At 31.2% G+C, this 13,504-nt stretch overlaps 1 protein-coding gene across 1 annotated transcript in view; it reads left to right on the top strand.

The window, feature by feature from the left end:
- The window catches only part of LOC145324595 (uncharacterized), a 117,620-nt gene that overhangs the window by 48,040 nt on the left and 56,076 nt on the right, over positions 1–13,504 (top strand). The window contains exons 5-7 of the mRNA XM_080167177.1: positions 970–1,243; positions 1,578–1,716; positions 10,074–10,225. Coding sequence (XP_080023303.1) covers positions 970–1,243; positions 1,578–1,716; positions 10,074–10,225 — 565 coding nt within the window. The remainder of the gene's footprint in view (positions 1–969; positions 1,244–1,577; positions 1,717–10,073; positions 10,226–13,504) is intronic.

Raw genomic sequence — 13,504 nt, 5'->3', positions numbered from 1 at the left:
AATAGATTCATAATATTTTTCTGATTCTAAAGTTATATATGAACCTGTGGGAGATTATATTCTATGAAAAATTTTACATCTACTACTTACTAAAAGAACCGGCTAGCTATCTTAAATAAAAAGTGAAAAAGTTGATACACCTTCTTTGGAAAATTAGAGTACCCCGACATCAAGTTTTGGACAAGGCAAAAAGGCAAGGACTTAAATTTAATTCAATAACGTGTCCGTGCTGTGGGGAAGCCGAGCGAAGCTTATTTATATTTCAAAATTGATAAAAAAATTTCTTTTCTAAGAGGATAACGCCGAGCTCTCATATTAGAGTTATAATAGATATTAGATATTTATAGGGGAAAGGGTATGTTGATTACTCTACTTATCTTTGGTCAATAACATTACCACTTGCAATGTTATTCAATAATCATATTCGATAATTTCTAAGGACAGTAGTTTTATTATTAATACATAACAGTACCAATCAGTCCATAAAGGGAATCTTATTGTGATTGTATAGTTTGAATGACTACAAAAAACCATTGTGTTATAATTGTTTATCTGTAATAATAGGTAATAACATGTAATGGTAAACAAATAACTATTTGTCATATATGCAAATCCATTTCTTGAAAAAAGGCTAGTATACAGAAACAATGGATTTATTATTACTTGGATCTTAAATCAGATAATCATGTATGATAATAAAGTGAAACTTGTATTTGGCTAAAATAACGATATCCTCCATCCATCCATTTACCCCATCCTCAAAGATTATAATAACGTTTTCTTATTCGTTGGCTTAACAACTTTGGCAACTTTAGTTCAATTTTGATTGGTTGGTTTATTAACTGTCCAAACGTTCCAACCATTAATTTTATTGTACAGTAGAGGTAATTTTGTGTATCGTCGTTATGGATGTAATCAATTTATCGGCCATTATCTTATCCCTTAATAAATGAATAAATATAACTGTAGGATCCTATAATGGACAAGGACACCAGAATGCGCCACAGCATCAGCCCAACCAAACCATACCAACTTCACAACAACAACAACAACCAGTGATCAGACCAATCCCAACAGTGGGCAGCAGCGGTCAAATGACTAAGCCACAAAACGGTCATACGATGACCGGTCATAACGGTCATCAAAATTTGCCGTCGTTTCGGTGCGAGTTTCCTTATTCTGATTTGGTCCCGCCCCCGAATACACAAGCTCCGCCTTCTAACCCTATCCCACCGTCATCCAGGTAATATAAATAGTAAAGCTTTCCAGTATGGCTTCGAAACCGATTAATATCCGCTGGATAATTACCGGTTCTGAGCCATACTAAAAAATCTTGTGTAGTATCGAATAATAGATAATTTTTCACGAATATTAAGATAAAAATTATAAAATTGATAACTTGTTAGCCTGGGTTTCTCGGCCCCTCGGGGCTAAGAAAACTAGTTTTAATCTTAAAATTGTTCATTTTGATATCCGCGGAAAGCTGACTTTAATATGTTGCGATAAATAAAAAAAAACAAAATTCTTAATATTATGATCGATTTTTAGTTTTATTGATATTGATAATTTTCATTTAGATCCACGGTGACCCATATGACTGGACGCTATACAGTGGTGCACGGTTCGATGCCTGGTGTCGGTGGGGTTAACGGTCAACAGCCAACAGTTTCGGCGGTTGTACCACACCCACAGCATCATAATTTCCAACATTCAGAGGTAAATAGATAGATTAGATCACGAATCATTCGTTGGTATGCATTAGGGTGGGTCGATTTTGGAAATTTTTTTTCTGATGCCAAAGCGGGGATCTGCAAATGATTTGTATGAGTATAATACACCTCTGGATGATTTAAAATTTATCCTACGTCTTAAAACCGCTGACGACTAGACATACAATTATACAGACATACAATTATACAGACATACAATTATACAGCTATTTGTAAATGGGAGTCAAAAATTTATTGAATCAGAACTATGGCTTCATGGTGCTCCCAGGAAAGGCATTGAGGAGTAGAATCAGGAACTTTTGACCGTTTCAAAAAATCTCGTTCCTAGCCTGAGAAAATCTAAAAAAACCTCTACAAATTGGACAATTCTCAATAAACCTTTACAAATGTGGTTTTTTAATGATTTCTAATGCTAGGAACGAGATATTTTGAAACAGACAAAAGTTCCTGATTCAGCTCCTCAAGGCCTTTCCAGGGAGCACCATGAAGCCATAGTTCTGATTCAAAAAAAAATTTGAATGTCGTCTTTGCATATTAATAAGTAATCAAATATATTTTTAGTGGTCGCGTTCTAAAACTGAATTTTTTAAAATTCTTTTTCGGTCAGAAATGTTTTAAAGGTTAATTTTATCTGTTGCATATCCCCTCTTTGTCTAATTCCGATATGAACCCGCCCTAGTATGCATATATCTAAATAGGCATACCTATAATGACTTTGATACCTGAGCTGGATCTTTAAATCATTTAGTGGTGAGCCAGATCAAGGTGAGCTGAACCGATATGGCTCACCACTAAAATGATTTAAAGATCCAGCTCTGATTTATAATTGCAATAGATATAGAACGAAAAAAAGTATATCTTATCCCTTTAGATCCCTTAAAGTAAGACAGACAGACAGACAAACATACTTTAAAAGAATAAGTTTTTTGTACTTTGTTCAATTGACAATAAAAAATGGTTGAAATAAAAATTCTAATTTACAATTTATCCATTGGAGCGTAAATTTGTTAAAGGTCATGCATGCTTTGAATAAAAATAGATACACATACAAACATTAAGCATATATTATATCAGGGATCTAAAGGGATAAGACAATTAATGTGTATCCCCAATGTTGATACACAAAATAATCCCTTCTGTAGAAAACAATGTTTGAACACCCAACTTGATAAACCATCCAATCAAAATTAACCAAAGTCCCCAAAGTTTTAAGCCAACGAATAAGAGAACGTTGTTATAAGACTTTGGGTACAGCCCAATGTCCCCTCGCTCTCTGATATTCTATATTTTTTTTTAAAAGTGAAGCTTCTTTACATGTTAGTATTTGTCGGTATACACAACGATAGAGTTTTGGGATGTTATCGTTCTTGAATTTTGTGAAATAGATGTTACTGAATAATTTTGTCAACAGCTGTTTTAATTGCAGTATATATACAAAACGAAAAAATCGCTAAAAATGATTTTAGGATACATTTTTGCAGAGCAACTACTCTATATTTATTTAGTGTATGTATGTTTATCTGTTATTATATAAACACTAAACAGTCTACAGTTCTCTCTTTGTATTTACTTAATCTGCATAAGAATTTGTAAAATATGGCTAAGAATAGGATAGAAAGATATATCAATTAATGATTTTTAAAAAAAATAAACTATCTGGTATTTATCATTTCTTTTTCAATTAGTTAACTGATATTTTGAATTTGTTGTTTCTTTGCTACTTATGTATGTACAAAATCATCCTTGTTATGCTTTTATTTCGTGGGAACGGGGTATATATATTTATGGTGGAGGATGGGTGCATTTTTTCATTATTCAAATTGCAGGGGATGGGATGCTACATATTTTTATATATTAAGCAGAATCACGCTTTCACTCTTTGCATATTAGGTTTTCGCTGAAATAAACATGATATCTTTCCTCCCCCTTTTCATAGGTTGTTTGTGCGTCCCCAATTAAGACAAACAAATTTCCCCTTCTGTAGATTTTTATTATTAGTTTGAAAGTTTAGTTCCTACATGTTTAGTACCAACTAATCATAATTAAATAATAGTGCCATAAGTTTTCAAGCCAACGAATAAGATAGCATGGTTATAAAACTGTGTATCTGTGTAATTTACAGTCCAATGTCACCTCCCACCTTGTATTTTTTTGTTCTTAAAACTATTCTGCACAAATTCTTATATTTCAATAGTCTTGAATGAGATCTTGCAAAATTACAATATTATAATGAATTGTGACAACGCATATAAAATTGTAAAAATACTGTGTGTCTGCCTACGGCCATTAGAACATATGAGAGAGGGCCCTTACAAAATTTTTATTTTGGACCGCAATTATGGACTTCCTCTTTACTAAAAACTACCATCCATAGTTGGTATTACGATAAATATTCTAGAAAAAAAACTAAGAACTTTTATAAAACTAAGAGATTTTTTGTCTAATACTTTGAAATACATTTCCAGAATGGCTTCGAAGCCGATTGATATCTGCTGGATTAGAACTGGATCTTATCCATACTTGAAAATCGTGCTACAGACAATTTTCCACGAATATTAAAATAAAAGTCATAAAATTAATAAAACTGGAAATAATCATATGATTTTTCATTCTACTATCCACGGAAAGCTGTCTATAATACTATGCGAAAAATAACTATTAGTAATTTAAACTACAATTTAGAAAAATCAGTACTTTTTTACCATCTGGTTTTTCTAAGAAAACATCTTCCTATTTCTGCAAATACCTTTCTAACTTAATTTTACTTTTTTGTTAAAATGCAATTAAAAAGGAAATGTTTTATTATCACCTACACAAAAAAGTATCTTAAACTAAATTTATTGCTATTTTTGTATTTTGTGGCAAAAACGCTTTAAAAGAAGAAAAGTTCCGTTTTGTTTTTAGCATCTAGGGGCTCTCTGGAGGGATTAGCAGAAGATAGCATAAAATTATCTAAAGACTTGAATTTAAAACGAAATATACTAAAACCATCTCGTGATAGAATATTATCAATTTTATATAACTACAACCTTTTAAAACGTATATTTTTTCTAATTATCCTATAGCCATAAACTAAAAAATCATGAACCATCTGACTACCTAGTGACTTTTATTAAATGTAAAACTAATAATTTCTCCTAATGTATTTTATATATTGTGTCCTTTCCCCCTTTTTTTTCTCTACAATTCAGATATAAATGGATGTGTGATTGTTGTTTTATTTAAAGTACTTACTTTTTAAAAAAGAAAGGATTAATGAAAATTATGATCAAATTATCTCGCAAATGGCTGGTCTGCTAAAGATGTTATTTTTAAGGAAGTTTAACCTAAGACTTTTAATTGTTTTAGCTCTGTATTTGAGAAGGGATAGAGAAGGAAAGAAAAATATCCTAAAACCATCCTAAGACTGAAATCTAAAATTAAATTTGCCTAAAACTATGACCTATTTGAATCGAACCTATAAAATAAACTCAATCGATTCAGTAGTTTTCAAAATTTTATACTTTTTAAATTGAGATATTATATTTTTTTAATGTTGGAAAAAATTGAGAAAATCCAGCATTTTTTTTATTTTTTGTTCCAAATCTCGAAATTCCTGAGATATAAAGCAACAAGTAGAAAATAATGAATGCTTTCCATGTTTTAGGGATAGGGAGGCGAGGTGAGGTTCATTAGTAACTTTTATTTAACATTTATTTTGTAACTTACAAAAGTCCAGGGTTCTAAAGGGATAAGACAATGGTTGATAAATTGATGTACATCCCCAATGACGATACACAAAATTTCTCTTTTCTAGATTAAAATTAGTTGTTGAAACGTTTGAACACTTAACTAAATGAACGAATCAATTAAAAACCACTAAAGTCCCCAAAGTTGTTAAGCCGACGAATTAGAAAATGTTATTATAAAACTTCGGGGACTAGTGTAATAAACAGCTCGCTGTCCCATCTCTCTTTTGTATTGATGGGTTTAGCCGTTTACAAGATCTTATGAGACACACATACACACATGGCCCAATGAACCGTGTGGTTTGATCTAGGTATATAGTTTTCACGTACACCTTTATGGACGGAAATTGATCAAAAAAATGATTGTATGTTACACCAGAAGGATTTTTTATCCCCTGCCCCCCTTTTCCAAAAATTGACCAGGGAAACAGAAATATTTGTTCAAAAATGTTTAATTTTGTACATATTCAAACTGATAACATAACATTTTTTACATTGGTATATATAAAAGTAACTTTATGTAGTTATGTAAGTTTATTAAGATCTTGAAAAGCGGAAAGCTTAGTATTGTTCCCGGCAGGTTTGAAGCTATTTTTTCGTGGATGAAGATTAACTCTATAGAAAAACTACAAAATCCTCTCCACTAAAATATTTTGTTAGACCTTTTATCCGAATTTTATTCCCTATCTAAATCCAAACAAATTTTTGGAAGGTTCTACATTTTTTTTTTTTTTACTATTTCCACAAATATTCGAATAAATATTATTGTTTACTATGATTTCTAAAACAGCTTTATAATTAAACAAAATTTTATTTATATTTTATTTTTGAAACTAGAATCTTTCTGTTTTTTGCAAAAAAAATCTGTCAAATATTTTGTAGAACCAAATAAATTTCTACTTACATATTATTTGAACTGAGGGGGGGGGGGGTAAGTACAGTTACATAGGTCCAACCTATGCCAAATAAAAATATTATTTTATAAAAATTTGAAAATAAAACATTTACAAAATTTTAATATATGCCAGTTGGCTTTAAAAGAATAGTTAAATTTAAAAAAATGTTATAAATGTAGTTTTTATCATAACTTATCAAATTATTTAATTAAATAGGCATGTTCATGGGCCAAGGCATTCTTCTATTCTTACTGTATTTATGCTACGGTTTAGACACAGAAACATAAGATTTAGATTTTTGACTATGATTTTTCAGTATTCATGAAAACCGGTTCTAATCCAGCGGATATAAATCAGTTTCGAAGCCACACTGGAAAAGCTTTGCTGCTGCAAACGGAAAATGTTTGATAATAATTATGTTGGACGCTACGAATTAAAGTTCTATTAAACATAATGTCATTGCATTTTTGGTAGCTACGATACTCTATTACTAAAGCATATACGTCGTACGTCAGAGAATTTAAGCAAAAATGACTACGCTTAATTAAAACTTATCTATCTATTTCAATAAATATTTTTTGAATGATTTTTCTGTATATTGATTTGTTAGCTTGTTAACTGCTTCAGTTCCTTTGAACATGATTGTTTTTGAAATAATTTTACCAGCCCAAACATCCCATTTTAATATAATTTCTTATCATTTATATACAATTAAGATATTAGATATAGAGGATTAATATTAGGTGTTAGGTCTATAAAAAGACTAAACGCAAATATAACTTTTTAGGAAAACTTTGTAATAGGTGTTAGAAAGGTTTTGGCCTTCATATTGAAATGTCTCTTAGAGAACTTACCCGGCCTGTTTTACTGCCAGATGGACGTACTTATATTTATAGCTTTTAGGTTTTTGTCTCTAACCTAACTTACTACTAGCCTAAGACCCGTTTTATCCTTATATAAAAGTAACTGGAAGTCTATCTGTACCAAAGGATCTCACTAACCGCTGAAGCTATATTGTTCTTCTTTACAATGTAGCTTATCATAGGTCCAGATAAAGTTTATAACTATTTTGGGGAAAGATGCTACCTAAAATTTTTTAAAATGTAGGGGTGGGATACTTCCCCTTCCCCACATTTTTTGTGTACAGCCGATAGCTTTTAAAGAAAGATAAACGATGGCTTAGAATTAGATAACTGCCCTTTATTTATATCTTTATTGTTGGTACATGTTTGAATGATTATAATGATAATTTACGGGTGCCAGCAAACAAGTTTACATTCGCCAACTGTTATTTCCGAATAACTCATCATTTGCGGGAGTAAGGGGAGGTGGGGGGGGGTATTCACAAAAGTTGGTTGATACTTGTTGATTTATCTATCTACTAGGGGGAGATAAGTCGATTATCCTCTTTCAATATTAGTATTTTTTTAAAGTAAAAAATGTGGAGGGATGCTTTTTTCTAGGGGCGATTTCTCTTTTGAAAGTTTATTTTACCTCCCTTAAAATAGTTACAAACCTTCCCAGAACCTATAAGAATCTTCTCTGTAAAGAATAACCATATCAGTCCAGCGGTTAGCAAGATCTTAAAATACAGTCAGACAGTCAAACATTCTATTACTTTGATATAAAGTCTTAAAATAATGTTTTTCTCGTATTCATTCGAATCCGGTGGATAGGAACCGGTTCTCATCCATACGAAAAAACTATGTCTAGCATCGTATCATATCCAGCTTTCTACTAATATAAAAATGTACAAACTAGTTTTAATCTTATAATTGTACATTCTATATCCGCGGAAAGCCGTTTATAATACGATGCGAGAAATAACTATTACCTTTTTTCATATAATCAACTGGACTAACTTTAACTTTTTATGAATTCATCCCCTGATAATTTAAAAGCGTTAGATATGATGTTGGTTTATAGTTTTATACTACCAACAGGCATTGCATACTATATAATTTAGGCTCACTAAATAAATGCATCATATTATACAATGCCCTGACATATAACTGTTACTTCAGTATAATTGCTTTCAATCTCAGAGTAATATGTGTATAGTTTTCAACTTATTTTATGATGCAAATTTGACTTTTTATCATGCACTCCTACCAGGGGTAATTTTGCTTATCTTATCTTTAATAAAAATATATTTTGTCATAAGTTTCAAAGGGAATTACCATCGATACATAATAAGGAACTTATATGAAAAGTTCAGATTTATCAATCTAGTCGTAATTGATATCTTATTGAGTACTCAAACATAAAACAACACATATATACAGCTTCCCTGAAGTATATTTATCACCATGTCTCTAAAAAGACGTAAGAAGCAGAAAAAATGGCATATTACAGGAGCCAGGGATCTAAAGGGATAAGACAATGGCCGATAAATTGATGTACATATCCAAAGGACGATACACAAAATTGCCCCTTCTGTATATTACAATCAATGGTTATAACGTTTAAACATTTAACTAAATGAATTAAACAATCAAGATTCTGTACAAGTTCCCAAAGTTGCTAATCCAACTAGTAAGAAAACGTTATCATAAAACTTTTGGGACTAGTATAATAAACAGCCCAATGTCCCCTCCCTCCCTGACAGGATGCCCCTTTAACCCCTCACTAATTGAAATGTCTGCACCAATTTGTACCCTCAAAAAAAGGACATTTTTGCCATGGGTAGCGCAGCAATAAAGATGAAATTATTTTGGACAAAAAGAACAGAAAACTGTCAGGGAGGGGACATTGGGCTGTTTTTTACACTAGTCCCCAAAGTTTTATGATAAAGTTTTCTTATTCGTTTGCCTTACAACTTTGGTGAATTTTATTGAATTTTGATTGAATCGGTCATTAAGATGAGGGTCTAAATGTTGCAACCACTAATTGTAGGGGTAATTTTGTGTATCATCATTTGGATGTACATCAATTTATCGGCCATTGTCTTATCCCTTTTAAATCCCTGGTAAACTGTACTAATATAGAACATCTTACGAGATCAAAGTTAAGACTGCTTAGATAGCGTTCAGTCTAAATGTCACAAATACTTTAGACACCTTTAAAATTCCATATTTTTCAACTGACAAACCATATTTATAGAGTAGCTACACTATCAAAAAAAAGATTATCTCTTTTTATCGCCATAAAGAGCGGAAGATGTTCTCTTTTTATCATTTTAATTAACTAGACACTACTTTTTAGTCAATTTTTACTACCCTAAAAAAATATTTAATTGGCTTTTTTTCATTTGTAAAAAGATAAGGAAACTCAAATGCCAAGTTGTAACTGATAAAATCGTCCTAGCCACTAATATACATAGCCGTATCTTGAAGCCATCACTTAACTTGTTAACTCAATGGTTAGCGAATATTATTATCTTGAACTATAAACGTTTTCACTCAAAGTACCCTGTTGATCACTGATACCCTCCCCCCTTTAGTTTTGAAAAAAATTGTAAATTATGAGAGAGAGGGTAAGGTTAGGTTTTCGTTGGTTTAAGTTAAGTTATATTGGGTGCTGGGTAGTCCCGCAGGGTTAGATTCCCGAACAGACTATGCATAGGGAAAAAAACTACCCCATCTCTTTATTTTCAAGTTATTTTTAATAGCAAGTGGGGTAGCAGTGCTTAGTAGGCACTTCAAGTGAAATCACTGATTTGTTTTTGATAGAAATTCGTATCTTATTTTTTAACAAATATATATATTTTTCTTTTTTAGATGCCCCAGTATAACAGTGGCATATCACCCAACAAGTTTCCACAGGGGCGTGTCATTGCCAAGGCGCGTAGACCCTCCCAACACCTTGGGGGTGGTGTGCTCTCCCCTGGGGGGCCACCATTCTCACCCTCCACACATTCGGATCTATTGAGGTAAGATTTTTTTATCAGGTAAAAATAAAAAAAGATACATAAAAAAGTAATCTGTGCCTTACATTAAGAGTTTCAAAACTAAAGGGCTTGTAATTTGTAAGATAATCTTAACTTACCCACCACCTTACCCATAAAGAAAACTTACCCTTTTAGTATCTCTTCGAAATCGATAAATATCCGCTCGATTAGAACAGGTTCTAAGCCATACTGAAAAATCATGTACATAATCGTTTTACAGACAATTTTCCACGAACATTAATATAAAAACCCTAAAAGTAATACCAGTTTAACTGTTTACTAAGCCCGGGCCTACGGGTTTAACAAAACTGGTTTTAATCTAATAATTTTTATTTTAATATCCACAGAAAGCTGTCTTTAATACAATGCGATAAATAACTATTTTTTAACATGTAATTTTAAGTTAATTTTGGAAATTATTAACCAATTAAAACTTGGCTATTAAAAAATCAACGAATTAATTTGATCATTATGTTCTAATTTCTAACTTCCCCTAATTTATTAACAAAAAAACGTAAGAAAGTCGTAGTTAATAAATTGCAATTTTTCCCTATTTTTATGTGAAAATTTTCTAATTTCTAATTGTATAAACTACAGTTAGATAATTTCGAAGAAGCGAAGCTCTTCTACAATTTAATTGTCTAAAATTTGAAGATAGATTGAAACAAAGCTAGAAAATGGATATATTATTACTTGGATCTTACACCAGATTTTCGTGATATCTAATAAAGTGAAACTTGCAGCGGGCTAATATAACAATTCCCCCCTTTTTTACTGGATGTAAGTACTGACCAAAAACAATTTTTCCCCTGTTATAATACCCTCGTATATTCTATATCCATCGCTAGATATAGTTAGGTTTATTCTTTGCTATAAAGTATTTTTTTTAAAAACAACTAGTTTTGTAGTAATTTGGCCGATACCAGGACATTCCTGTTTTGAAATTGATTTGACCGGTTATGAATTTTGCTTTACTTGTTTAGATGAAAAATGGCCTAATTTACGTTATTTTATTATTATTACTATTTAAAGAGACAATTATTACCAGGGCTTTAGATAATTATTCAATTAAACAAATAAGGATAACTTTTTTATTGTTAGTTGAACAGCTACTCTATAACTAAGATCAATTGGTATGGCTGTAAGTCTTATCAATATAGACTGTTTCTTAATACAAATTTTCTTTTTTATTTTCAATTTATAACATTTAAATATTCTATTTTTATCTCTATTTAATCCCTACTACCGGCTATGCCTAGAAGAATAGCTTAAAACCATCACAGGACCGATGTGACGTTTACCTAAAATAGAGAATCCAATCGGTTCAGTAGTTTTTGAGATATTAAGCTTCTGACAAAATTTGAATGATAGTTTGAATATTTATTTCATATTTTATTATTTTTTTTTATTTGTATGTATATCTCAATCGCTGATAATAAAGCATGTCCATTTGTTTCGATCTGGTTATTAAAGTCATACAGGGGGGGGGGGGGGAGTGGGATAAGTCCGATTTGCTTGAATTATGATTGAGGGGGAGATAGATTATCAAAAGGGAAGACATGTTTTTGTTTGTAGGAGGGGCCTATGTGAAATTGTCTCACGATAATTTAGAATTTAGATATCATATTAGATACGTTTTTGTACGTCGAGTTTCTAAATAATAATAAGAATGCCGCCGCCAAAATTATTTGCTTCACACCACTGATTGCGCGGCGGCAAATTTGGTGCAATTTTTGAAGCCATTTTGATTTTCAAATTTGGTTGGTAAATAAAAAATCAGGGGATTTTTTTGCAAATTTAGATTAGCAAGCCCAATTTATGGTAATCTTGCAGTGCAAAAATTAATATATGTATATTAGATTATTTAGATTATATATATTAGGTTAGCGTTTTAGTTTAATAATACATAAAGCTTTTCTTTAACTTTCTAATGTCCATTCGCAATAGTTTTTTAAAATCGTTATATTGTAGTTTTTAATACTAAATCTAATACTTCATGAGAGAAACAAGGATGACAACATCCATAAGTAGCGAAGCACAAAAAATCGTAGATGGGAATACGTACAGGTAGATTTAAAAGGTTTTTACTAAAATCAAGAATAGATTTATTGGATAAAATAAATATGAAACCTTGTTTTATTTTGTATGATGACGATGGTCAAAGTAAATTATATTAAAGATTATGATAACAATGGGAAAAATTATTTTGATACTGATATTCCATAAAAGTTTGAAAATTGGATCAAAATAAACAAAGATCTTGGGAAATATGTAAAACGTATAAAAATAGCCAAAAACCTGATAAAAGGCAGTCTGGCCGCCTTGGTTGTTTTCTTAAAACGACAAAAAATTTAATTTTTAAATCCTTAAAAACTTCAAAAATTTGGAAAATCGGACCATATACACTGAAGATATGGGAAAAAGTGTTAAATATATTTATAAATAGCCTAAAACCTGCCAAAAAGGCAGTCTGGCCGTCATGGTTATTTCCTTTAAAGACGGGAAATTTAATTTTGATATCTACAACTGAAAAATTTTTGAAAATCGGACTATAAACACTGAAGATATGGAGAAAAATGTTAAAAATATAAAAAAAACAGCCTAAAACCTGCTGAAAAGGCAGTCTGGCCGTCATGGTTGTCTTCTTTAAAAGACGGGAAATTTAATTTTGATATCTATAACTGAAAAAATTTTGAAAATCGGACCATACACTGAAGATATGGAGAAAAATGTGAAAAATATAAAAATAGCCTAAAACCTGCTAAAAAGGCAGTCTGGCCTTCATGATTGTTTCTTTAAACGACAGGAAATTTAATTTTGATATCTGTAACTGAAAAAATTTTGAAAATCGGACCATTAACACTGAAGATATGGAGAAAAATGTGAAAAATATAAAAATAGCCTAAAACCTGCTAAAAATCGGTCCGACCGCAAATGATGTTTTATAGTCAATTGTGCTCCTTAATAATGGGAATGTTGTCAAAAAATTTCAGCATTCTATCTTTTATAGGAGCTGAGTAAATTCCATTTCCCCCATAGCGTTACGGACGGACTGACTGACTGACTGACTGACTGGCTGACGGACGGACGGACGGACAAAGTGAATTATAGAGTAGCTTCGCTACTAAAAAGAGGCTTTCAAACGTTAAATATATTTCGCTTTATTTTTTGATAATATGATCCAAATTTATTGTAAAATTGCTCTTTTTATATCGAAAAGGTTACTTTAAACCATTGATTTTAACAAATTAAGTAAATATT

The sequence above is a fragment of the Acartia tonsa genome, chromosome 7 (assembly GCF_053477335.1).
Source record: "Acartia tonsa isolate MP-2025a chromosome 7, ASM5347733v1, whole genome shotgun sequence".
Lineage (NCBI taxonomy): Eukaryota > Metazoa > Arthropoda > Copepoda > Calanoida > Acartiidae > Acartia > Acartia tonsa.
Note: the sequence above shows the minus strand (reverse complement) of the source record. Positions and strands in the feature narration are given on the sequence as shown.